Consider the following 27,876-nt stretch of genomic DNA (forward strand, 5'->3'; position numbering starts at 1 on the left):
TTCCTTCTATCCCTTAACCACAGGAAAAAAGGAAAAGATCTTTCCAGCTGAGAGCGTAACGCGGGAGCGCGGCTGAGCGGTCCCCGCAGGGCGGGATGTGTGAGCGGCGCTGCGCCCCGGCTGCCCGCGTGCGCCCCGGCTGCGCTGCCAGGCCCCCTCCCCGCCCGCCCAACCGCCCGCCCAACCGCCACGGGGCGGCCGAGGCGCCCCCTGAGGCAGCGGCGGCCCCGCCTCGAGGCTCCCAGCTACGCGGCGCCAGCAGGTGAAGCCGCAGAAAACGGCTCTGGACGCTTGAAAAAAGGAACATCAGCGATAGGAACGATAGGGGAGGCGGGGAGGGGAAAATAGAGAGTCTTTAATGTAAATAACTCGGAAGCCCATTTTCTCTGTGGGTAACAGCAGGCTCTCTAATAGGGAAAATAACGTGCTTGCTTTGAGGGAGTTCTCGTCAGAAGTACCACACTGGGAGCAAAACTGCCTTTTTCCTTTTTGCTGGAAACAGATTTACTTGCACAGAAATATCTGATCTCCACAAAACAGGCTGGTACAAGTTACCCCAAAAAGCACCGTGGCTTTCAAGCATCAAATACATTCCTTTAATCTCCTCCCATGGAAGAGATTTTGCCCAGAAAGTCTCATGTGTTGCAACAGCCAGAATTTCTGGTCCTCTCAGTCCTAGCAGAGTGCTGGGCACAACAGCGGAGCAGACGTCCCCTGCAAGAGCTCCCAGTTTTGTATGTTGCACCTCAGGGCCCAAGCAGTGAACTCAGAGCACTGATCCCTCAATCCGATTTGCTCCTACACAACTTTCTTTTTTCCTTTGTACAAAAACAAGCACAAAGAGAAAATAAAACACTTATTTGGAATCGGTATTATAACACACTGAGCTACCAGTGAATAACTTCACTGGTTCCCTTATACCAAACAACAGCACAATCAGCACACAAAGAGTACCAGCGTCCATTAGACGTTCAATTCTCTTCACGCAGCAACCATAGGCACGAGAGAGTAATCGTGCTAGAGGCAGCATTTCTTTCTAAAGATATCCAAGTTATCTGCTAGACCAGTAAGAGAGGAGACATGCTACCCAAAGCAGCTGTTCCTCAAATTCATATCTCTTCTGCTTGGACACAAATCCTTTCACCAACTCCTCCGTTTTGGAAGGTAAGCTATCCTTCTGGGTGCAACATGATGTTTACATTTCGGTCATCAATGATCATTGGTAGATGGACAACACTATGGTATGTCATCAAATATTCACCCTTTTCCAAAGAATTTCCTGTTTACAGAGAGAGTGAACAAAACCAAGAAAAATGCAGGACTCCAGCAGACCTTCCAAAAGTAACAGAATAGAGGTGGAGAGGAGGTAAAGAGATGAGTCAAGTCCCAGCTGAAGACATTTCCTGTAGCCATCCTCAAACTTCAGAAATACTCAACTTCCCCCCGTCCCCGCCACCAAACTGCAATACACTGCAAAGCATTTAAATGTCGACTGCCTTTTCTCCCACTGCAAGGATCATCTTCACCCTGTGATGAGCACAGTGGCACACCATGGTGGTTTGTACTGGCACGAAACACCATACGCACACTGTACGTACAAGCATGATCGCGTGGTCCAGTTCCACATGTAACCTCTCACATAACAAGACGTACCTTCCTCACAAGGGTGGGAGCTGCCTGCATTTAACACCAATTAAAGGAAACTTCCAGTCCTTTCTAAGGAAGACAGAAGTCTTGCTGAAGAACATCAAAAATTATTAGTGACAGCAACTAAACAGCACAGCTGAAATAACCAACTCTTGCAAAAGAGCTAGGCATGCTACCACTCCCTCACCGAGATGTGCCATCAGATGTTGTTGAAGGTTGAATACAGTGAAATTCTACTAACATCACACTAACAGAAATTACCTCATCCAGACAGCCTACAAATTTCACCAAACTAAAGAAACATTCAACTGAGGAAAAATTGTGATCAATATTTCACACCAACTTTGCAAGATGACCATTTACTGAATGTCACCAGCATGACAGGGACAATATGACACAATATTCTTGAAAAAAGAGCAAGGAACAGCACAGAGTACAGTAAAAGAAAGTAATTCAGATGTCCCTTTCATGCTGTATTTTTAAATAAAAAAAATAGTAACTATACTCATCAGAAATAAATAATTATGTTAGAGTCACTAGAAAATTGTTCCTAGACATTGTTCTCAGTCTAATTCATTTCAGTGTAACTTCACAGGAATTATACCAATGAGTAAGTTCATATATACAAATTACATATTAGTTCCTGGTAGAAGCTAGGAAAAAGTCAGCAAAACTATTTTCAGTGCCTGGCAAAGAACCAGATTTCATTCAAAACTGCCATTGCTCCAACATGCCTATCAGGAGTCTAAAGACACAAAACAGAAAGGAACAAGGAGCACATATATCTCCAAAATAGGCAGCTCCTTTCCCTCTGTTCCCTGTATGGTCAATGGAACAGGAGCAATTGGGAGCAGGACATTAACCGCGATGTTCCGAAATGCCCTCTAGGCAAACTGCATTGCACCAGGACAGGGGGAGCCCAGGGCCCTGTGCAGTTTTAAAGTGTCCTGTCTGAAGTGATCAGGAGCTGACAAGGACATGTGGGCACAGAGGCTGTTGATACCTGCAGGTAACACATGTACAGGATACACAATGTACATAGAAACCTGGATGTGAGCTCAAACCACACTCGTAACCTCATGTGGCAGCATCTCTTCAACTAGACTACTTACACTTCTTGACGTAAGCAGAGACTTTTGTCAACGGCTGCCGGGACAAGGTGCCCCAAGGCGACAGAAAGCTGTCTAAAAAGGACCTGCCAGCTCACAGTCAAACTGTCCTACAACTGGGTAGTCTATATGGATTTATATGCATTTCACTGCCTTTAAAACAATTAATTCAACCCTGTAGCTCTGCAATTCAGAAAATATCCCCTAAAGACTAGCAAAGCTATTCGAATGACTGCATGGTGACTAAGGAACTGAAATGCGCCGCAAGGAACAGGGCAGAAACCTGTTACCACAACAGACACGGTGGCCACAGCAGACAAGGAAAACAGAAAGACTGCAGTGACAGCGGCACGAAACCGTTGGCCCTTGACAAAGCCCAGGAGGAGGTGCAAACAGTACAGGCACGTTTCCCTCCTCCAGTGCTGCTCCGAGCAACCCTACGGGCCCTTCTCCCAGGTACGTGGCACTTGCAGCAACGACACTAATACCTGGCTAGTCAGACGGACACATAGGGAGGGTTTGGATCTAAAACAGTCGTATTGCCCTGGAAATTAGTAAGTGATTCAGTGGGCAAAATATGGCATAACTTAGAAGGGTTTTAAGAAATTGGATACTATTTCACATCACTGCTACCTGTGATGCTGATGCTTTCATGCAAATCACTCAAACACACATATTTCCTAGAGTAAAACTTCCCATGACCACCACCAGCACTGCATTAAGCATTTCAGCATTATAAGATTAAAAAAAAAAAGCTGGAAAATCTCCTGATGCATCTGATAAAGTTGGCACCCTGCATGCACTCTGCATGTTCTTCAGTGAGACACTGAAAAGCAGTGACAGCTGCCTGTTGTCTTAAAGACATCATCACCATCCTCAACTGCTCAAAGCAGCTCATCTGGCCTTCACACCCTGACAAATAAGCTACCACAAAAGGATCAGGGTGAACTCTGGCCCTCGGGCTCTGGTGAGACTTCCTCCCATGCCCAGCGGCCAAGCAGCTTTCCACGATCTCAGCACTGCGCATACAGCCACGTAGAAAGTAGCACTTGATGTTGAGCGGGCTCTTAAATGGCCAGCAAACCTAAATTTAGGATTATGGAAGAAGCAAGGAAGAGATCAAACATGTACGCTTGCCTTTCCAGCATATCATCAAGTTAATTTGATATGTCCATTTTAGACCTGGTGAAATTATAATGGACTCTTACAGCTGAAGTATAGCCTTTGTCAACAGCCATAGCTAGAAATAAGCCATCAAAAACAGATCTGTTTTTTTTTAAACGCACAATTTACTGTTGAAACATGAAGATGAATGTATTTGTAAGACCAGAGCAAAATATATCTGAAATACCAACAGAAAACTAATGTGCATTTCACTCATACCAGATTCATCTCTTATCTCCATATCTCATAGACACATGAACTGACATGATTTATGGTATCCTACCACTCACAGTAGCATTATGCTGCTCATCCATAGTAACTCCTGCTTAAATTTTAAATTAAAAGGCTGTAATTTTCTCTTTAGCAGCTACACTGTTGTGTGCCTCAATGGATTTTAAAAGCAGGGGGAATGAGATCTACAGGAAATGTTATCATTGTTAAAACATAGATGCCACATATTAAAAAAACAGCCCAGAGAAAAGGCCACCTAATGATTACAGTGAACTTGAAGACTAGATGAAAAAAAGTGTAATAAAGGAATGGTTCATAATGCTTACAACATTGCTGAGGAAATATTTCAACATCCCCGTAAATCTCTGCCTTTCCCCCATCAGGCACTTTGATGTCCTCAACTCAATCAAGCTCAAGCTAGTACAAAACTGTATTAAGAGTTTTAAACATTTTTCAATCCTCTGATCACCACATCTGACTGCTATGTATTCTGAGCCCAAAATGAATATTTCGCCGAAATGCTTCTGAAGTTATTCTAACAATATTTTGCATTCTAGAACAAGGTTCTTCCCCCCCACCTCGTTACCCACTGGCTGCATTCAGTGAATTTTTCACTCATCTCACAGAAGATAATGTTATGTTTATAACTCGATTTACATAATCATGGAAATTATATATTCTAAATAAAGCTACTTTGCAATACATCTTTCAAGAAGGAAAACTTGAGATGCACTTAATTTAGAAATTAAATTATCCTAATTAACACAGACATATAAGCAGCTGCACATGCAAAAGGTGAAAAGGCTGTAAATGAGTGAGGCACAAAGGTTTCTAAAGACATACTATTGACTCCCATGCTAAAAACTTGGAGGAAATAGAGGACTAGTTTCTAGGGGGACTTATACCATAAAGCTTTGCATTTAATGGCTGCAACATTCAGAAGCGGAAAGCAGTCTCTTTGCCCTATTAGCATGCAGTTTTTGCTTCATGAGTTAACACTAGAAAGTAATAGAAAAAAAAATGACTGTTCCACTACTTACTTTCCCCCCAAAATCAGGGAAATGAGAGCCATAACTCTCACTACAGTCACTTTCAGGATCACTGTGCAGCCCGTTGAATAAATACCAAATCCACAGCTCAAATTTAGAGCAAAACAAGAAAAAGAACGTCACATTTCTAAACACAAAAGCTAGTGGGCAAAAAGTGTAGATCTATTATGAAAACAGCCTTTAATATATGTTTAGAGACCATTAGCAAATAAAGTCAAATTTTGTTCAAGCATTCCAGAACATTCGAGTCAGGTAGAAACTACATTCACCATAATGCGACTTGAGCAAAACCACTGTGTCTCTGTCTTCCCTATATAACAAAGCTAAATTAGTGGCAAGGCCGAGAATGACATCCCAAAGAAATATCAGCATTTTCTATTTCAAAACCCACAGCTTTGAAGCAGTGGTTCCTAATTGCTGTCCCATAGTTTAAGGGCTTAACTTTGTTTTATTTATGAATCTCTAACAAGTTTTGCAGAGTAAAGTTCAGAAAAGGCCTGAGTGGTGTACAGTTTCCAGAAAATTAATCTGAACCAAATTCATTTATTTGGTTTATATCTTCCAGATGGAAAAGGTTTACACAGAGACAGGAAACCAATCACCCAGTTCTCTTCCGAGCACAATGTAACGTTAATTTATTTGGAGCTAGTTAGTTGGGTGTGCTGTGCTTCAGCCTATAGCAAAGTGGGCTCAACTGTCCTAAACACAAACCCTAAAACTAAGAAGCACTTTATCTTTCAATACTATGACCTATAAAGTGGAAAGAACTAAATAAGAAAGATGAAAATGATTTTAAGTAAAAGGTTACAAGAATCTTACTTCTTTTCCTTTTATGAAAGCAGCACAAACTCCTGAATTTTATGAAATATAGAATGCCCTCCATGAAAATTTGGAGACGGTTAGGATGAAGCAAAAGCAAACGTGCCTCTTTGTCCCTTGTCACACAGCAGTAATGGTCTCTGTTGATTCTCACCCACCACAAATGGCCACAACCTCTCCCAGCGAGCAGCACACCCAACCCCAAACAGGGGACCTGAGCACTGTCAGCTGTAATCTGGGAGATCAAGGTGAAAGGAAGGCTGCATCAATCACAGGAGATGCTGAAGCAAAGCAAAGCTTCCAGTGGTGCACATAAGTACAGAGCTGCAAAAATCATACACACAGTACAGGAGGAGCTGAATGCCCAAGGTTGCTCATAGTGCCCTGCAGAACTAGAATTGATAGAGTTCTTTTGCAAAATATCCCACTTGTCGAAAGATTTAGCTCTAGAAGAGCTCTCATGGCTCACCAAGGATCATTTGATGCCAGGTGCTTTAGCAGTTTAAGAGAGACTATTCTTATGCCAGATTTATGTATTTATGGGCCAAGTACTTCTCAAAAAATCTAACCAAGTAACACAGCATTCCAAAATACCTAAACTATTAAAATAATTGTTTTCCTGTCTTTAAAATGTATATAATATTCATTATAGCAAATACTACTGCTGTTTACCTGCTGGAAAGCACCTTCACGGAGAGGGACCTGGGAGTCCTGGTTGACACTAAGTTAACCATGAGTGAGCAGTGTGCCCTCGTGGCCAAGAAGGCCAATGGSATCCTGGCCTGCATCAGGAGGAGTGTTGCCAGCAGGTCAAGGGAGGTGATTCTGCCCCTCTACTCAGCTCTGGTGAGGCCGCACCTGGAGTACTGTGTGCAGTTCTGGGCACCCCAGTATAGGAAGGACGTGGAGCTTCTGGAGAGGGTCCAGAGAAGGGCAACCAGGGAATGGAACATTAAGGGAATGGAACATCTCTCGTATGAAGAGAGGCTGAGTGAGCTGGGCCTGTTTTCTCTGGAGAAGAGAAGGCTGAGAGGGGATCTGATTAATATGTATAAGTTCAGGAAGGGAGAATGCAGGGAGGAAGGGGACAAGCTGTTCTCACTGGTGGCCAGCGATAGGACGAGGGGTAATGGCCACAAGCTGAAACACAAGAAGTTCCGTCTCCAGGTGAGGAGCAACTTCTTTACTGTTAGGGTGACAGAGCAGTGGAACAGGCTGCCCAGGGAGGTTGTGGAGTCTCCTACTCTGGAGGTCTTCAAAACCTGCCTGGATGCCACCCTGTGCCACATGCTCTAGGTGTGCCTGCTTGAGCAGGAAGGTTGGACTAGATGATCTCTAGAGGTCCCTTCCAACCTTGAATATTCTGTGATTCTGCGATTCTGTGAATCTGTTGCCATAACAGCATTAATCCATTTTTGATAATTTATTATGAGTAAACAGTTGCAAGTAGTTTAAATTTTTACATATTTCTTCCTACCTACTCATGTCTGAAGTTAAATTTACTATGATTATTGCTCTTTGGATTAAATTAATTTGGGGAAACTTTTCCTAATAGCAGTAACACCATTCTTTTAGGTAGGAAATCTTAGAAAGTGTAATTGAAGTCTCATGAAGAAATTTCAAGTTAATTTTCTTAGTGCTCCCATTTTATTGAATCTAATTCATGTATAGTACTTTGAAAACATTGGGAAAATGGCAAGATCAAAAATAAAAGCCTTATTCTGTTACTTACTTTTATCTTCAAAAAGTAAATGTGATTAAATGGCTAAAAAAATCTGGTAACTTAAAAATAATATTAAAAAACTTTATCAGTAACAGAGTCTATTATATTTCATTAAAAAATGTCTAAGACAGGTCTAAGTGGGTACATAGTAGGCGACAAAGGTACGGGGGAGAAGTGTCTTAGCAAGCTTCCTAGCTTCCTAGCTGATATTGGGTTTTCCTTAAAATTAAAAATTACAACTGAAGAAGCTTCAGTTCACACTCCCACTCCCCAAATCTAAAAAAAACAGGCTTTGTCTTAAAATCCACTACTTCAAGAGACAAAAGTAGACTTCTCCTCCTCCCTCACAAATTTTTGTATCCTTTGCAAGAAGAAAAAATTACTTTATAAATCCAAATCTTCCTCTAAAAAGGTCTGAAAAAAGCTGACCAAGAGACATTTTTCCTCAACTGCTGCTGTACTTTCAGATGCAAGCCAAGTCAGGCAAGTTCTCACATCTCAAGAAAAAACTTCCTAGGATGAGGGAAGCATCCTCCTCACATACTGCACAGTGGCCCTTTCAAAAGCTGGAACAAGCCCCTTCCAGAGCAGGAACCTGCCACCCCAAGCAGCAACCCACTGCAAGCGGATGCTCTCATCTGCTCTAGAACTATCTTGGTACTTCTCTTCAAAACCTACATGCTTTTGAAAAATTACAATTCCAATGAAATATTTAGAGACAATTCTGGGAAACTTCCCTGCTTGGTCTCAAACACCATCAAAGAACACAGAGCTGCTGGTCCAGAGCTGCTTTGGTGAGATCAAGGCAGGCAAATAACAGGTTATGAGGAGTGCTGTGGTTAATCCAGCAAAGGAGGCTGACTAAAGGCATGAGGCTACAACAAAGGTCTAACATTTCAGCTTGAAGAGGCCTGCATTTTTAGAGAAAAACCATTAGTTATTTGTATGGATAGGTTTTCACAAAGCAATCTGATCTGGGAACTAGATTTTACTTAGAGCATCTGTGTCCCATATTTTCAGTAAAGTAAGTTTAAGCTTAAAAAAAAAAAAGGCAAGAAAGTAATCTTTTTTTTTTTTTTTTTTTAAATAACCTTTGCAGTTATTTCATGGTTTGCTCAAAAATGAAGCAGAGCTGAACCAGGTATTTCCAGTCACATCTGGAAGCAGGCCTAAGATACTGCATGCACTGTCCTCACGAGAACTCAAATTATAAAATATATAAAAACAATCCTGCCCCAAACAAACCAAGAACAACACACACACACAAAAGAATCCCCCAGGCCCAAAAATTTCTTCTTTTTTTGCTGTTTTTGTTTTTTTTCCATTTGTGTGATGTCAATGCACATCTAATATAATAAACATGCTGTTTATTATCTTCATTTAAACCATGGCATTTACTAAATTACAGTAGGAATCACGGGAAGCATATCATGAGAACAAATCAATAATATATGCAGGATCCTCCTATGCAGTAACATTTAACACCATTAACCATCACATTTTCTATCCTAACTATACTAGAATTATACTAAATAAAGCATTTTCTACTCACCTCTTTCACTATTCTATCAGTGCAGTGAACTCAAAACCACAGTGTTTCCGACAAACTCTCGAGGCACCCCTTTTTTTCCCTTTAAATTAAATCTGAATCAGCTGCATGTTTTGCTCAACTGCTAATGCTCTCCACATGTTCTTCCCTCTCAAACTAAAAAATGTTTTCTATTAGAAATGCCTAACATCATACAGAGAACTGCAAAATGCCCCTCAGACAACACAAAGTATCTCTCTCTCTTTAGTAATTCATTTCAGCATATAAATCACAACTTGCCCAAATGAAGAGCTCAAAGAAAAACCTATTGTCAAATCAAGGATACTGTAAGGGCAGGTTTTAAATTAGACTCTTCTTATTGCATTTTGGAGATTCTCTTACCTCCTACAAAAAATGTTTATTTTAAATTCAATACATTATTTTCTGGAAAGATTTTTTTTTTCTTTTTAAACCAACAAGGAGCTTCTAGAGGAACTTCATGGTTTTCTCAATATCGCTTTGTTCCCTACACTGCAAACATACATAACATACATACACCAAATACAATAATAAGATTATAATTCAGGAAGAAGCATCTCAAGTGAGAAAGCATCAGCAACATGGGTGGCAGACAAAAGCTTAACTACGCCCTCCGATTATGAAATAAGTTTTCTTAACCAGGATCATACTATTCCCTGCAACAAAAATACTAGATACAGTTATTGACTTGAAACTGGGTTTGGTTTTCAGGAAAGTGTCATGCTTCCACAGGGAAGGAACTTGTGCCTTAAGCACTTGTTACTTGAAACAGGTCATACAGGAAGGTTCAATACACAAATGCATGGTTGCAGGACCTAACCTTATGTGCTGTACTACATGCAACAAGTCAATGTAATGGATAACAGAAGGGAAGAGCGTACATGGAAAACAGCACTAGCTGCATTTTTTACCCATTAAAGGGCAAATTAAAACAGCTGGCTTCCACTAGCTTTGTAGAAAAAAAGCAGCTACCAGTTCCCTTGGGTGTCACAGAACACATAAAGCTCAAGAAGGCATTTATGGATGTTTCAGAAGGTGTATCAAGAGCAAAAAAGACAACTCAAAGAGTTGCGTAGGAAGAACTGGTGCTAACCTGCTAGTTACAGCCCATGCCCTAATACGAGGGCTTAGAAACAGATGGCTACAGGCCTGTATGGCAGCTCTGATAACCAATGTTCAGGAGTAATCCACTGCTGAGCACTAGGGTAAGAAGAGGGAAGCATAGGTATGCTCTAAATCACTTAGGCACTGCACTTCAGGAAATCCTGAATATACTCACATGTTGCTTAGGGACCACATGGATCCAAACGATGGACGCTGTTACACACAAATATCTATGCAAGGCATTATTTTTAAGATAAAGAAAAGCAATGCCGTGCATAAATACAGGTAGGAGCTATAACTATATCCAGAAATTCTTATTTTATAATGGAAAAATATTTTAAATGATTAACTGAGTCACTTAAAGAAGTAATAATCTTTAAAATCCACCTTGCAATATTTAGTGTCCTTCAAAGCTTCGGTATCTGACCCATCACACGCCAACACATGAATCCAGAGTTACATAAGCCTACTTTGTTGTTTGCATTCTTTTTGTATTATGTGGTATTAACACCTAAAGCTTATGACAATTTTTTTTGGCAACAGCACTAAGTTGTCATGGGTCCAGTCCCAGCTTCACTCTCAACATTGAGAACAACACTCCTGGTTCACCCATCATGGGCGTAAATGTTTCAAGATAGGAAGCAGGACTCCCTCATGGCAGCATATACAGAGGCATAAGAACAAACAGCACCTTTTCCCTCAGAGACTATTACTGACTGAGAGAAAAAACTACACAGCAGCAGCAACACAGACATACGAAGCACAAATAAGCAGGTAGCAGATGTTGGGACAAACAGAGCTGCCTAGTGGCACAGCAAAACTAACAGGTCGCTGTCCAGGAACACTGGATCTCTAGAACTTCAGCATCAAAGAGTTGCTCTGGCTTAGCTCTTCCAACTAGTTCCAGGGGCAAAAGTTTCTGGCAGTGGTGGTCGGCTTTTAAAGCTACAGCCTTGACACACTGCACTTTATTGAGGCTTTGAATGAGCCCTGTAAATGTTAAATACATACAAATTAAAATTACATTAAAATACAACCAAACAAAAATAAGAGAAGTTACAAAGGCTGCCAAGAATACCAGAAAACCTTTTCCCACAGGGTATTAACTCACAATAAATCTAATTGGAATAAAAGGCCAAATTTGGCAGACGTGGGAAGAAAAAAAAGCAACTGATGCTGCTATGCAACCTCAGGATGATTTGCCTCTACAGGAAGATCTGAGGACTTTTCACTTCAACAGGTGACAAGTTTATAGCTACAATTTTCAACTTATATTCTATGAATGAAACTGGCATAAATAGCAGTCTTTTTGTATATAAGAACATCGTAAGCACTTCAGCTTGTATAAAAACAACTCTCAATGTTATCTTTGAAGTTTTATTTAAATTACTCACGACAGCTTAATCTGGATTAAACTAAAATGGGAAAACAGCTATACTTAAACCAAAGTTCGTTCCTTGATGCAGAAAGCCCTTAGTCTGAACATATGACAAGAACTCAAATTAAGTGACAGCAAAATATATGCATTAAATTGAGAGATGCTTAGGCACATTTGTCATCTGATACGACAGAAAAGACTTCATATTTGCTAACAATTTCCACCCTCAAGACACTAAACAAAAGGAGTTTTTGTAAAAAATTGCCTCTATTTGACATGGGACTAGCTACAGTTTCCTGTGGCTCAAAATATTGGTCTGTACTCAATACATCATCTGACACCAAAATCCAATGAATTCCCAGGAGAGAAGAAGCCACTAATGATGGAAAATTTGATTGGGACATTTGAATATAACCACTTTATTTCCCACAGATTAAAAACTACATAGCACAAGACAAGAAAAACGCTGGTAGTTTCCAAAGGGGAGTTGTCACAACAGGAAAGCTATTTCTTTACACCTCCCGTCAGCATTTTAAAGCAAAGTAAAACCTTTAGTACAACAATCTTAGCAGGCTCTGTGGCAAAGGCCTGAAGAACAAACTACATCATCTCCCAAAACTGTCCTCCACAGCCAGTATCATTTCTAACCACAGCATTTTCCAGGCTGATAGTGAAGACTATTGTAATTCCCATACAGGTGGGTGGGACTGAGAGAAAATAGCCAAAGCAAGATGTTTTTATTCCACGTAACACCAGCTCAGATTGCTCTCGCTCCTGGCTTCTACTCCAGACATGCAACATATCTTTTAGCATCAAAACTTAATCCTTGGATTCAGAAAGAAAAAGGAAAAAAAAAAAAAAAAAAAAAAAAAAAAGACATAGCAGGCAGCTGCTGTGAGAATAGGCACAAGGTCAAGCAAGTACCCAGTGCCAGGGAAACCCCTTCCTACTGCCTGGCACATGCAAAGGGCACGTGCAGTTCATCCAACCCAGGCAGCACTCTGAACGGTAGGGAGAACTGCCCAACAGTCTCACACTAAGACAGAACAAAAAGAAAAGATACTTTTAATGTGTAAAAATGAAAAAGAAAAGAATCTACATCAAAATCAGCCATAGGGCGAAACAAAAGCTCATCCCCAAAATCCAGACTTCAGAAGGAGAGCTGGAAATTAAAAGCAGATCTTGCACTTGGCTTTTATGCCTACGATGAAGCATGCCAAAGTTCACATGCAAACACACCTCAGCTCTGAGGACTTTAAAAGCTGGATGCATGTTTTGCATCCTGGCTTCCTCCATGCACAGCATTAAATGCATTGCTGCTGTCACAGCACAACAGCAGCACATTTTCCTACGAGAACAATTAGGAAAATGTATGTGGAGTAACATCTCTTATGACCTTCAGTACACATGAATACAAACAGACAGAAATGTAGCACCTGTACCTGGAAACTCAAAATTTAGTGCTTTAATTCCTAGACTGTTGCACTTTGGCCACATTTAAAAAAAAAAAAAATACTTTAAAAACAAACAAACAAAAACACTCAATCCAGGAAACACATACATTTTTCTCTTGCTGAAGTGGTCTGTTTTACTAAAGATATGCCCATGCTTCACCAGAACAAACCTCTCTCAATTGTTTTTCATTTAATTTGTTTTTATAAAATGGTTCTGGACTTCCCTTCATCTCCTGTAATATGTAAGAGCTTAGATTTACTCCACTGCAGTCCCTCAAATCAATACTAGTGAAGATCAGCTGTCTCTCATGATGAAGTCTAGAGAGTGCTCTCAATGGGAAGTATTTGAGGAATTCTGTAGGTTGCCTATGCTCCATTCAAAATCCCATAAATGCCATTTCACAATGTGTCCCAGAGGCAGGGGAAAGAAGTTTAGTTGTGTTTGAAGCCTGACCCCTCCAACAACAGTAACATCATAGAAATACTACTTTCTTCTTTAAAGTAAACAATCTTTTTTAATATATTTATATACATACATGCACGTTACAGGGTGTTTGCATATTTACATTTATGTAACATGTATGCACATAACACAAATATATAATATATAATTTAAATCAACTAGACTGCATCTGTACGCGTGTGTGTATATATCAATGTTTCAGCTATGACCTCTTGAAATAAGTCATAAGCCAGAAGTTAGGTTGTTGAAATCAATTATTATGAAAAGGCTTAAAACAAAAGCAAACTAAGATTCATGCTTTAGGGGGGAAAAAAGGTCACAAAAAAAACAGTACTTCCAAGACACTGGCAAAATCCCTTCCCAATTCAGGGCACAATCTTATTCAAATGCATATAAAGGCAGTGGCAGAACAGATCATTCAAGTTCCTCTAAAACATCTCAAATATCACACTGCTGCAACACACAATGTTATCCTTTCCAAGGCCATTTAATATATTCTGATAGTAACATGACCAATATAGCTTAACATTACCAAACAGGAAACATGTAAAAAATATTGGTGCATCATCCTTCACTTAGAACATCATGAGATTGGTTCATATACCCCAAATTTGTTTCTCAGAGGTCTGTTTTGTTTAATCATCCTTTTCTCTAAGCATATGGAACTTCACTTACCAATGCAGGCATGGACTCTCACTGAGAGCTGGGTCCTCAGAATCATACTGTGCTTCTTGCCTCTCCTAAAAAAAGAGAGGGAGAGGGAGGGAAGAGAAAAGACACACATAAAGATGAGTGATCTGAAATTCAAGCACATTTCACCATTCTCTAAAATCTACATTATAGTAGTATCAAGTGTTACTATTTCAATAATAATTTAATTTTCATAAGATTTTAAGGCTAGACATAGTCAAGTATGAAAAGAAAATGCAAGGGCAACTAAACATCTAGAAATCTGCTGACACGCACTAGCTGATCTTTAAAACACAAGGAAAAAAAACATGTTCTTCATGGAATGAGGCAAAGTTAAGGAACGTCCCTCACTCGGGCATGGTCTATACAGTCTTGAGTAGAACAGCTTCATCTCAGTTTCCTGCTATATTCATTATTTGTTTTGCAGGCAAGTTAGTCTTAGACATATCTTTTCACCTGGAAAAGCATGTTGTACTTGACAACTAGGTGCTCCATAAACTGGGACCGGGACACAAGCAGCACCTCACCTCTGCTCCCAAACTTGCTCGCTTGATGCACGTGGAGGGTAACAAATGCCAGAGATTTTTTCCAGAGGTATAGCAGTGTGCTCTCCTACTTTTCTGAAACCACACATGCAAACTACCTTCACAGAACAAGCAAAAAGAAACAGTTTCCAGAACTTGCTCAAATACAGTTTAGTTCGTGCCATGCTAACCCTAGACCTAGTTCTACATAACAATTATAACATGCTTTACTTACAGTTTAAAAAGTTGACTTGAAATCAAATTGCTCTGTATAAGTTCTGCTTGGACAGAAGTAGGAAAAAGCTTGAAAAATTTGAGAATTCCCTTAAGACCGTTCTTGGTTTGTAGGTTTTTTTGAAATGCCAAGCAGCAACAGCAATGCTGTACCCCCACAAGAGTTGTCTGCTGTCTGGATTTTAAGCATTTTCCTGGAAAAAATCCAGCATTAGACCTGACTCTCTGCTTGCTTAAACTCCTCCTGAAGTTTCAGTTGGACACAACATTTTCCTGTGCCTTGTGTCTGCCCAGTTGCTAACTGCTGTCCCATCCCACAAGGGTACCAGGACTCCCAGGCCATGCTTCATTCCCAAAGTACTTGAGACTAATACTGGTGGTGTCACTTGTTGAGAATATCGCTCACCTGCCCAGGATCTGCTATGCTCCCACTGTGCTACACGGCAGTCCGTAGAAAGCTGGCTAAAATAAAACGGGTTCTTTTCCCACCTCATCATTAGTACTTGAGAAAAATGGATGAGATTTCTCTTACGGAAACAGAAGGAAATAGTTCAGCGATTAGGGTGCTCATTTGGGACACAGAAGAACTCATTTTCAATTTCCCTGTTTTACCACAGGTTCCCTGTACGACTGCAAGTAACTTAAGGCTAAACCACAAAGGTGTATACCAAATTAAAAGTCAGACCTCAAATACTCTGAGGATATGAATTTAGTTTCTCTATGCCTTAGACTCCTGTGTGTAAAACAAGGAGAAAAGCAATTGCTTATTGCATGATTCTGTTAGGACTTGGGTATTACTCAGCTCTTAGAAACATAACTACAATTTAAGCACTTCACAATCTTTGCAGGGAGCCTCTGCAAGTCCCTTTAAAGGATACTTATCTATTACCAAAAAAAAAAAAAAACAGTGAAGAATAACAGAATAACAGACTAGAAGGAAAAAAAACAGCAAAAACAGCAAAAAAGAACAGTTATTATACTATTAATTTTCAGAAGCTAATTTGTAGTAGAATATTTTAACTAGCAATGTGATCTGTCTCTATGCAATCAAACACTAGAATAGAAAACTGCATCTTCAAAAATAAGGCCCTAAAATGCTCCAGCATTTTTGCTGGAAGTCAGTGATGCAGTGACAGCAAGGGCTTTGAGCAGAAGCAAGCAAAGTGCGTACACTCCTGAAAGGAAACCACGAACAGCTCTGCTCTGTGCACCAACGCAGTGCCTGCTGGGGAGCTGCGGTAGCGAGAGGAACCACCAGCACAGGAGAAACCTGGAGATACTTCTCACTTTTGACTGAACCATTAAGGAATCCCTACAGATTCACACTTGGATTTACTAAGCTCCCCACAGCCCTCACCACACACCTTCCACCTTACGTTTGTTAACATGACTTCTCTTCCACGACCATCTTATGCCTGGATTTTTGCTCTTACCAGACCACAGAACATGGGGGCTGGGAGAGAGTTAAATTTTTTTATAAAGGATCATCTGAAAATCCTGTATTGCATTGAAACATCACAGAATAACAGATCCAAAGAGAATATTTCATGGAAAGTCTATCATTGTATATATGACTTAAAATAAGCACAAGATGCTGGGGCTCTAAAGCCAGCCTGGAAAAGGAAAAAAAAAAAAAAAGCCAGATTGAAGTCTAAGCCATGCAAAGTTGCCTTCTAAGACTTTTATCAACAGCTGTAGCACAGAAAGGAAGAAAAGGATATTTACTCTTAAATCTTGCCGTAAGGTTACCAGTTTAAAAAATAAAAAACTATTACGTCACTATATAATCCCTGCATATAAGAAATTTCCCAAGGGAGCATTTGCAACCTCTCCAGCTTGAGGTCAATATGCTAATTCCAAGAAAAGAGGAAAAAAATTGGAAGAAAGGAAATGAAGAACACACAATCATGGAACCAAAGGTCCCAGTAAAGTGGTGTTAGTGACAAAAAGGGAAGCACAGAGAAACAAACTCACTCAGAACTCTGGAGTGCTCTGAATTATGGGCACTTCCAAAGGATACTCAATCAAAAATCCAGCTACTAGGCTGCCCAGGTAAAGAAGCTTCATGGGGCCTTTCATTCTGCAGGATGCGGGGGTTTTGGCTTTTGCCAAAACAGCAATCTTGCCCACAGATTGGAACAGGGACAGGCCACTTGGGAGGAACACAAGGACATCATCTGCATACCCAGGGAGGGAGATAGTAAGGCCAAAGACCATCTGCAGTTTAATTTGGCAAGAGATGTCAAGCACAACAAGAAGGGCTTCTTTAAATACACTGGTAACAAAAGGAAGACCAGGGAAATATGGAACCACTGCTGGATGGGGCAGGGACTGAGGTAACAAAGAACACAGAAAAGGCTGAGGTACTGAATGCTGCCTTTGCTTCGGTCTTCACTGATCAGATCAGCCCTCAGAAATCCCAGGCCCTGGAGACCAGGCAGAAAGGAAAACTCTCCCCCGTTGGGGCAGGATCAGGCTAGGGAGTGCTTAAGCAAACTGGATGTCTGCAATCCCATGGGCCCTGATGGGATGCACCCATGAGTGCTCAGAGGGCTGGTGGATGTTGCTGTAAGGCCACTTGTCTCTGATGGCAAAGTCTCTCCATCATATCTGAAAGGGCATGTAAGGTCATATTGATTGGAGAGGTGCTAGGTGCTTGAGGACCGGAAGAAACCAGTATCATTTCAGTCTTATAGAAAGGGGAGCAAGAAGGAAGACCCAAAGAACTACAGCCCTGTCAGCCTCACCTCCATTTCTAGAAAGGTGATGGAGCAGGTTGTCCTGGATACAATTTCCAGGCATATGAAGAAGGTGATCAGGATTTGTCAGCATGGATTCGCTTAGGGGAAAATCCAGCTTAAATGACTTGATAGCCTTCTCTGATTGAATGACTGACTGGGTAGATGAAAGGATGAAAAATATTCTTGTCTTTTTATTTTTTCCCCTCAGTTTCACAGATTGGCTAGAAGCAGATAAGCTAACTTTCAGTTTCCAGTATCAAAAAATAACATTAAAATTAGAATTAGCTTCTAGGAATGACCATATGCCCCAGCAGTAATCCAGGAGGCACTTAAACATATGGAATATGCAAACAAGTGAGAAAAGGCAGTAAAATGTCCCTGTAGAGAGACTGCAAAATTGTGGGGAGCAGAGGGAGGGGCTAGTATGGGATATCACAGTAGCAGAGGCTTATTTCAGCTGTCAGCACACATGTAACCGTATGCTCCTAAAGCCTTCCTGAGATGAGGCCATTACACTGAAATTTAGCAATAAAAGCCATTGTAACCACTACGCTGCATCGTTCATAATTTCCACTTGCAACCCACCACATAATCCACTCTTTTTTTCCCCCCAAAGAATTCAGTCACACAACTCAAATTTTTCAGTGACATAAATCCCCAAAGATATTACAATAAGCTCCTCAAAATAGGAATGAATATACAACAGTCTATTAGTTCTCATTTAATTTTATATTGAAAGGATCTACAAACAATGGGAAGTAGAGAGTATTTTACTACCACAGTGAATAGAAGCTAAAAATAAAATTGACGACATTGGTAGATATACCCAATTAATGAGGTCTTGCCTTTCTCACTAGGGTCAAAAATAACCTGGAAGTGTCAAAACCTACCCTATCTGTGAAAGTCCCCTCTTTCTACTTCTGTGAAGCAGCTGTTCTCTGAGCAGTTTTAAAGGCTGAAACCACAAGACATCATAAGGCAACTTGATTCCAGTTTCCTTATAAATGCTGCAGGGCCGTTCTTCATACTTTCATATATTATTCACCAAAAATTCCAATTTTAAATACAGAAAGAACACAGCTGGATACCTTCTGGTGAGCATTAGAAAAGCCCCGTAGAATGAAGAAGCAGAACTGGAACCCAGCTTGCCACAAAACATGTAAGGTCTCTCCCAGTGTGAGCAGAAATGCTGCTACTGAGGGTCGCTTTTGGTTACGTTTTCAACTGGATTCAATCCTTTCAGATGACTGTATTTTCTCTGAAGTGACTGTTTACAGAGTATAAGCTAACAGTGTTATACAAAAAGCATTCAATGTTGCTTTTAAATCCTTTCCAAGAACCCTTTCTCATACTGCTCTAGGACTCCTTTTTCCTATCTCCCATAACCTGGGAGCAAGACCATTTCAAATACCTCAGAACTCCAAACTGAAGTCCTCTCTAACATCACAACTCTGAACATATTGCAACCTTCTTATTTGCTTTATCTTAGCATAAGTTTAAGGACCATCACTGATCTGAGGTGCAAATTGTGGTATTTCAAACATCCAAAATACTGGAATCCAAGATGACAGAATGGGAGAAGGTGGAAATAAATGAAAGAGTGTTCATCTTGGAAAAATAATTTTTAAGAGTTAATTTATACTCATTTTTCTGTTGTTTGCTGAGAAAAAGAAACTCAACACAAACATGTAGATTATTCCCCTCATGCTGGAAATCAACCAACCAGAAGCAGCAGCTGATGTCTCAAAGTAACATACAGCAGGTATTATTACCTGTGCTGTGTGCAGTGGTTCTTCGGCAGTTTCTAGGGTGCAATGTACCCCAGATTCCCTGGGTGCCTGCTGAGATCTGTGGTGATCTTCTGGAAGCACTAGGTAGCTCAGTCATCAGGAAGAGAACAGAGAACACACGGACTCATGAAATAGCCACGGGAGATATGAAATAATCAAATAACTTCCTTTCTAAGGGCAGCGGAAGAGAACAAGTGCATACAAACGTGCACCATGGTTCTTGACTGAACCATGACTACTTCAGTCTGAAGAAAATAGAGGAACAGGAACAAAGAGAAGATAGATACCAGGATACAACCCAACAGCTGTGAACTTTAAATATCTACATCCAAGAAGTTCTTGTTTGCTCATCTCCCTTTCTTCTTCCCTTACTTCCTTCTTGACTAATGACACTCCTGGCTTTTCAGCTGGCTGAGATCTGACTCATTACATTTTAATGTAGTTTTCTTCTCCCTTTTCCAAATTTATCTGTCCCATATTTATTTATATCTACAGTATCTTATTGGGGGGCAGCTCACCAAGCTTCAATTTGGTGCAGCTCCTCCATCTCTGTCACCTCCCATGAACAGCCCTGACGCTCTGCTCTGCAAGCTCCCACTGTGTCTTCCCAACTGCAACAGGAAATTCTCACACACAAAATTCATTTTGATCAATTTTCTCTCCCCCAGTCATCAGGCTGTTAAATTTTCCAGAATATCACATGAAAAGTTAATCAGTTGTTTTTATATATATGTGTGTGTGCATGTGTGTGCGTGTGTGTGTGTGTGTATATATATATATACACATCATATATATATATATGTGTGTGTGTGTATATATATATATATGATCATATATGTGTGTGTGTGTGTGTATATATATATATGATGAGAAACACAGACTAGGCAAAACTGCCCCACAGGACACAGCCATCCCACTTTCTCAGGTCTTTAATAAAGGGGTTGGATTTTCAAATTGACTTTTCTATGTAAGTATCTAGTTAAGGCTTAGAAGACCATTGTCAGTAACCTACTGTAGCTTATCTTTGTGCAATAGGAGAATACATCAATTTTATTTCCTTCCTTCCTGATGAACCTTTCACACTATGAAGCCACTTAGACATCCTAATGTTTTGCTTAAGGTCTAGACATTACAATTCAATAAATTATAGCTATTTAAGACTTACTGGTGCTTCTGAAAAGAACTTCCTAAATGATTACTTAGTATCTCAATAAAAGGAGAACACTAAAAGCAGTTTATTCTTAATTAAAAATATATATTTAGCTATATACTATGCTTTACCAGACCTCTTGTACTTTGCTTTCTAATGTAAGGTAAGTTTTGAAAAGGAAGATGCACAGACAACATTTGACAATGATGAAAAGAGTCAAAGGTCTATCCAAGACAGTGACAAAAGAAATGTCTTCAAGTAACTATCTAGAAATGCAGACTGGGGCCAAGCAGGCTTATTCTTCTTCATTATACTGCATTATACATTATATACCCACTCTAGGTCAGACAGATCAATCATAAAAAGGTCATTACAAGTGAAAGCAAGGTCTGATGCTAGGAGTAGTTAAGATTGTATACTTTAATTCAAGATAGTTTGTTACCTTTCAATCATATAAATAACATAGACTGTCTGTGCTCTCTTTTTTTTTAAAAAAAAAAAAAAAAAAAAAAAAACAAAAAAAAAAAAAAAAAACCACCTTTTGCCATTCCTGAAATATTTAAATATAATGTTAGGCTCATAACGCAACCTTGGATGCAACTTAAATTTTCTGCTAAGTGCTGCATGCTTAGAGCAAATTGGTGAAATGCCGTATAAATTGTACTCTGGATTACACCATTAAACAACCTCTGATGCCCATGATGCACCTTCTTGGGGAATTAAATATATAGAAAATTAAGCTACATATGCTACTTTTACAGCAGTTTTAACCAAAAATATTCCAGCAAGCCCCATTTTACTGTTGTTAGCAAGGGCTTCTGCCTTTAAAGCAGTTGCTTCTGGACAAGGAGCAATAATCATGGGCTCTGTAGAAAATCTTGCTGGGCTAGAAAGAGTAATTATGCACAACAACTGAAAACTAGAGGTAGCTTTTATTCCTGAACTAAGAGCCAGCAGAGCTTCTTGCAAGAGAGACTGAGACAAAGAAAATACCAAAGTTTCAACTGAAGCTGGCAGCAGCAGCAACAAATGGTTCTGATAGCAGCACCTTTCATTAGTTTCACTTGCTATTTATTGCACAGCAAGAGCCCCGGCTGCCGCGGGGCCCCTGGCACTGCTGCGGGGCCCTCGCTGCGCGCCCTCCTCTGACCCAAGCACAGGCCACTTGCGCTGCCCAGAAGCCGCCTCGCCAGAAATAAGCAGCTGGTATCTCCATCCTCCATCCTGACCACTACCAATGCAAACACCGGTGGTTTTCCAAATCACACTGAGCTTCCAAACTGACAATTTTTGTCAGTTGATCCTAAAGTGGGCACTGTTTGGATGAAAACTAAACTCAAGTTGGTAACAACTTGAACATCTACCAATTCATACAACGCACATTGAAAATGTTTTCGGATTTGGACAGCACATAAAGCCAGCTTAACTTGACAACTTATCCTATAACAAATCTGCAGCTACTATTGCCTGACACAGCAATCTAAACGTTACGGAGCCTAGCACAGATGCTGTCCTCAGTGAAGAGCTTTCAAAGCACACGTGTGTTACACATGCTGCCCATTTTGCTGTGAGAGGCTCCACAAGCATTCAGGTTTCTTGAACCTGGGTTATACTGGGGACCAGCATTCCCCAGTATAACCACATGTACATTTCCAGCAGGAACAGTTCAATGAGAACATCATCCAACTGCAATCCTTCAGCTCCAAAATGACCCCATCCCTCAGAAAGAAACATGAGCTGCAAGCCACCAAAAGTAAATGTGGCAATAGACCTGGTCTAAAGTATGTTATTTCTGCTATCAACTTTCACATTTTCATTTCAGCACCCATGCACTTCTGTCTTAACTTACCATCAGCTTTCCAATAGTGAAAAGCTCTTCGCTGGGGTACAGCCTTACAGCCAGTTTGCTTGTTCGTCTAGAGTACTCGACATCACCAGTGGAAAACGAGCTATTCCTTGTTGAGAGCATAAAAGATGGGAATTTTTGCCAGAGTTCAAGTACTTTGGTCTATCAGGTTCTCCATGAAAAAGAGCTCCAAGTCAGCACACACCCACACACAGGAAAGTGCTTCTTAAGCTCCCATTAATCAGGCAACACAAACCCTGGGCTTCACTGTCAAAGCTGTTAAGACTGCAGCCAAACCATATCTAAAGTTAATACACTTCTCCACTCACTTGCAGATTCAAGGGATGCAGAGGAAAAAATAAATATTTTACATTCAAAAAAAATTCTTCTTTCCATGTGTGTTTACACACTCTCTTCCTGAGAAGACTTGGCTTTTGTACAACTAACAATCCCTCTAAAAACTGTCAAAAAGTCTTATCCAAATAAATAACTTTTTAAGTCCTTCACAGATTATCATCTAACGATCCATCATGTTCATTTTATTCTCATCAAATAATGGAAATGAAAGAGTTCAGGAGAAAATAAAGTCTTTTAAATGCCAAGATTTACCTCCAGGAACACAGAAGATAGATGACACTTCACACTAGTAACCGTTTCTGGTACATGGCAAGCAGCTGGAGACAAACCCATACACCTATCCTTAAACGGCCTTCCTCTCTTGCCTGTTTTTCCATAGAAAAACTGAGAGTGAACTCCTAGTGTATCAGCATCCTGTTCGTTTAGGACATGTAAAAATCATTTAAACATTTAACACAGTTCTTCAACTCGGCATTCCTGAACCACAACACATTTATTAAACCAGCATCCATTTGACGACAGACAAAGAAATAGATCAAGGCTATGGAGATGCTCGTTTCCTCTTCATATCGAGAAAAATATCAGTAGAGTTTTCTTTTCATCTTGCCTTTCTAAATGGAAACGAAATGGGGGGGGAGGTTTAGCCTCAAGCCTCCCTTAGCAGTGCAAAATTACGTGCAATACTGAGGCGCACCGAGTAAATGGTAGCAAAGCTCCAGGTGGAGTTTTCATGAATCTCACCACAGGGCAGTGATTTTTGCCAAAAAGAAAATAAAACATTTTTTCACACTATGAAAAATGCAGCAAGTTAAATGTATCAGAGCATTTATTGCATATATCCCTTACCCAATCATTTCCATGTAAAGAAGCCTCAAAGTGGAATATGAGAAGCCACCCCAGCTCCTTTCTGAATCATCAGGCTGGGTATTTCTCTGTTTTCAATGGCTCCGTTTCCACATGTTAAAATGATGACCTTCTAAAGGCCCCTGAAACGTGAAAGCTGACTGCTGCCTTCATACCCACCTGAACGACCCTTCTTCAAGAGCTGTTCTTAACAAAGCTGTTGCCCTTTCCCTGCCTTCCCATAGCTAAGCAAAACCTCAAAACATATATACTAGTTTTTAGCAGAATTTTTATGCTGTCACTTTGGAAAACACTGGTGGCATTTTCATTTCAACCTCCATCTTATATTTTTGCATTAAAAAAAAAAAAAAAACAAAAAGCTTTTCACAGAGATCTGCATTAGAGATCCTATTTTAACAATAATACCACTTGTGGGTAAAAAATAAGAGTGAAAGGCTTGTGTCCTCACTTTTCATCAACCCAGCATCATGTTCTCCTGCTGCATAAGTAGCATATCATTTGACTAGTGCTCTGGTCATAAACTCTGGTTACTTTGCTGCTGTCAGTAGATATTACAAATGCCGGTGTTCCTCCCAAGTACTGCAGTTCTTTCAAAACAGAAAATCTGCAGTCACAGAACAGAAGCAAAGGGCACATACACAGTACTTCCTATTCCCACACAGATCCCCTGCTACCATTCCTAGAACTCTGGCTTACAGTACCAAAAAGAGCTCCTATTTTTATTTTTAATTAAAATAATTTTAAAGACTGACTTGACTAGCTAGGAAAAAAATAGCTTTCATAATTTTTCATAAACTTCCTTCTGCTAGGCATTCTCTAATACCCTGAGAGAAAAACTCAGCTTTTAAGGTTTGCCAATTTAATTGATAATACTAAAAGATTATAACCTGAAGAAGAGATTCCCAGGAGTTACAGAAAATACTTTTCAAAGAGAAGTCCTGCGGCATTAATTACCCAACTACATTCTTTCACAGAACATTACCAGTTTAACCAGTCTCGGTAAGAACTGCCCTACTTTACAGCAGGATGTCATGTATACGTTCATGAGTATATAAATGAGTTAAACACATAAACTACATGTAAGTACGCAGAGCACATAGTTTATGTTTGCTACAATAAGCACAAAAAAAGCAAAAGTTGTACTCTGCATTTGCCAAAACACTCTTTTGGGTCTCCTCTCCTCTTGGAAATTTTCTATCAGCACCATATTTGACAAGAAGTGCTTTATAACTGGACACAAAGCTCTGGAAAAGACTTTGGTCTCAGGTCAAACCTCATTTCACCGCATTAAACCCAATTAGGAAGGAGATTTCATATTTATTGCCTGACCATCAATGCTTTTGCTAGTGAGCACAATTTACCAAGCAATAAACACCAAATAGAAAAATACTATTTTGCCTTGCTGTGCTCTTCACCATGGCAAAGGTCCCTAGTTACATGGCTTTAGTACTGGAGTTTGGGCTAGTCAGATTTGACACGGTTTAAGCTCTTAGTCCATGGCTGCAGGCTAAACTGGGGACACTTAGTTTTTATCAGAAGAGGTTATTACCTTAGTTTAGTTAGTGAGAAAAACCCAAACAAACAAAAACCACACACCAAGAGCACAGATAGATGAGTTAATTTCCATGGAATAAACAGCAGGAAATTGCTTACATAAACAAACCTACTTGGTGTTTACCGCAGGGCAAGAGGCGCATGAAGAGTTGCTAGGGAAGAGGAAATGTGGCAAGTTCACAGCTTTTATTAATTGCCTGGCACAAACACACTTAACTGCCCATATGCTCGGGCACTTACACTCCGGGCAGTCCCACGCTGGCCTCAATGCCTCTAGAGCAGCCCAGGGGCAAATGCTTTTTCCTCACATCTGTTGTTTGAGGCCCGAATCCTTAAATTATTTTTGTAACACACATTTGCAGTCCTCAAGAGTTGCTCACTCAGCTTAAAAACTCCTCCTCAGTGAGGAGAACAGAATGCAAATGCAGCATGACAAAACCTCAGTGTTAATAAAATTGTTTGAAAACAAGACATATAGCAGCTGTTGTTCCTTTGAACTGTTTTTATTTATCCTGAATTTCCACTCAAATTTTTGGATTTTCAGCTGTTTTCATATTTACATCTAAATAGCAAATTAAGCTTCACTTAAAATAGGAAAAACTGAAAGAATCAATACTTGTTTTCTGGTTTGACACTACATTTAGTATATTAAGCAGCCTGGAAGAAAGGCAGCTACAGTAGTATTTTTGAAATACACTTTAAAATACATTTATTTGCCAGTGATAATCAGTACATTTAAAAATATCAGATCTTAAGTATATGTATGAGCACAGATGTGGATTTTTTTTTCTCTTCTACAAAAGAGGGATGCAAGCAAGCATCAGGGAAACACAGCAGAGAAGGAGATCCAGGTGTTACAGAATGACAGTGACAAGACAGTTTGTATTTGCGAGTTTAGCTCTCGAGGATGCTAAGTGCAAGGATGCACTTTTGATATGACTTGATATGAATTGATGCCTTTGCAGTTCCTGGGCACTAACTTCCAGAGGAGCCAGTGTGCTGCTGATGCCAGGATACTGCTTTTCCAGAACCCTGCAACAGGGGAAAAGCTTGGGAAGCAACAACCCTCAGAGGCTGGGAATGGAGTCCACATGGATGTTATCACTCTCAAACTTTGGAAAAGTTGGGGAGGAAACCAGACACCACCTTGGCCATTAAGAAAAAGAGTTCTGTTTTTCTAAGTTTTCAAAAACATAATCTTAAGGGTTTTATTTTCCAACAGTAGTGTTTGGCTAATAATCCACTTCAAAACTTATTTCAACACTTTAATGTAACTGCTAAGTCAGGGACCGCAGTCCTGATGCTCTGCAGAAAGCCTTATCCTTTCCAACACGTGCCATAACCTCTCAGCTAGGCAACAGCCTGAATAGATCTAAACTGCAACCAAGGAGCATGAGAAACAACAGGCGGGTCACAGCGAGGGTAATCCTTAAACACACCAGGCTATTCAAGGTCAAAGAGAGCTGACATCAAAAGCAGACTCATTAAAGTCACTTCGTCACTCAGGCCCATGCAGTATCATATTCCTCCAAAATTATTAGGTTTTGCATTGCTTGTATCTGAGCACCTGATATAAGGATATAGGATGACAAGAGATAAATAAATGAATGCCTTACACAAGAGATGGGAAGGCTTTCCACATTTCACCTGCTCTGGATATAAACTAGCTTCAAACTAATTCACTCCTCCTGATCTTAAAAAAGTCTTGATTGTATTTTAATTTTTAATTGAAAAGTTCCTTTAATTTGTTGCTTTTTGTTGTAATCATCGATGACATTTTTCAGATTCTGCATTTGATCTGAGTAATAAGTATCACATGACAAGTAACAAGTATAAATGACATATAACAGAAGTTTTCATTTCCACAATTTTGCTTTTTGCTCTACACTAAGCAAAGTCCAAGCAGGCAAAAAAATACCACACAAAATTAGCAAAGAATATTAAAAAATCCACCAAAACTCCATTATCCTCAACAGTTTGAATCGAGTCCAGAATGAATAAAATGGAGATGGAAAAATGTCCGGAATACAACTTAAATGGGGTTCAACTAGCATAACTCATCTGCAGCAGAGTCTAAAGGATGCAAAAACATCAACACTGAAATGATTTGTCAGAGGTACTTTAAAATAATCCGTTAAATAAAAGCTTTGAAAATGTATTCCCCCGAGGAACAGCAGCGTGCTATTTCAAGAAGCTTTTGTGTTCTGTGGTTTAGAGCTGCGTACCTTGCATATTCTCTTAAGAGTTTGTTAAGACATGTCCATAAAAAGAACTTGGACCATTACCATTATATGGTAATTTAAACAGAAATTTCTTGAGAATTCTTGCTCACTATAGAAAGACTGTAAGCAAAAAAAAAGATCGTTAAGATCTTTATCCATCACAGATACCCTGAAGAAACAGCCAGTCTACTCAACC

General features: G+C 40.0%; 1 protein-coding gene across 2 annotated transcripts in view; it reads right to left on the reverse strand.

Moving 5' to 3' along the window:
- The window catches only part of FHOD3 (formin homology 2 domain containing 3), a 363,251-nt gene that overhangs the window by 298,811 nt on the left and 36,564 nt on the right, over positions 1-27,876 (reverse strand). For both annotated transcript variants that reach the window (XM_026040807.1, XM_026040808.1), the window contains exon 3: positions 14,384-14,448. In XM_026040807.1, coding sequence (XP_025896592.1) covers positions 14,384-14,448 — 65 coding nt within the window. The remainder of the gene's footprint in view (positions 1-14,383; positions 14,449-27,876) is intronic.

This window comes from Nothoprocta perdicaria, unplaced genomic scaffold, assembly GCF_003342845.1.
Source record: "Nothoprocta perdicaria isolate Ctin4 unplaced genomic scaffold, notPer1 scaffold_268, whole genome shotgun sequence".
NCBI classification, from domain to species: Eukaryota; Metazoa; Chordata; class Aves; order Tinamiformes; family Tinamidae; genus Nothoprocta; species Nothoprocta perdicaria.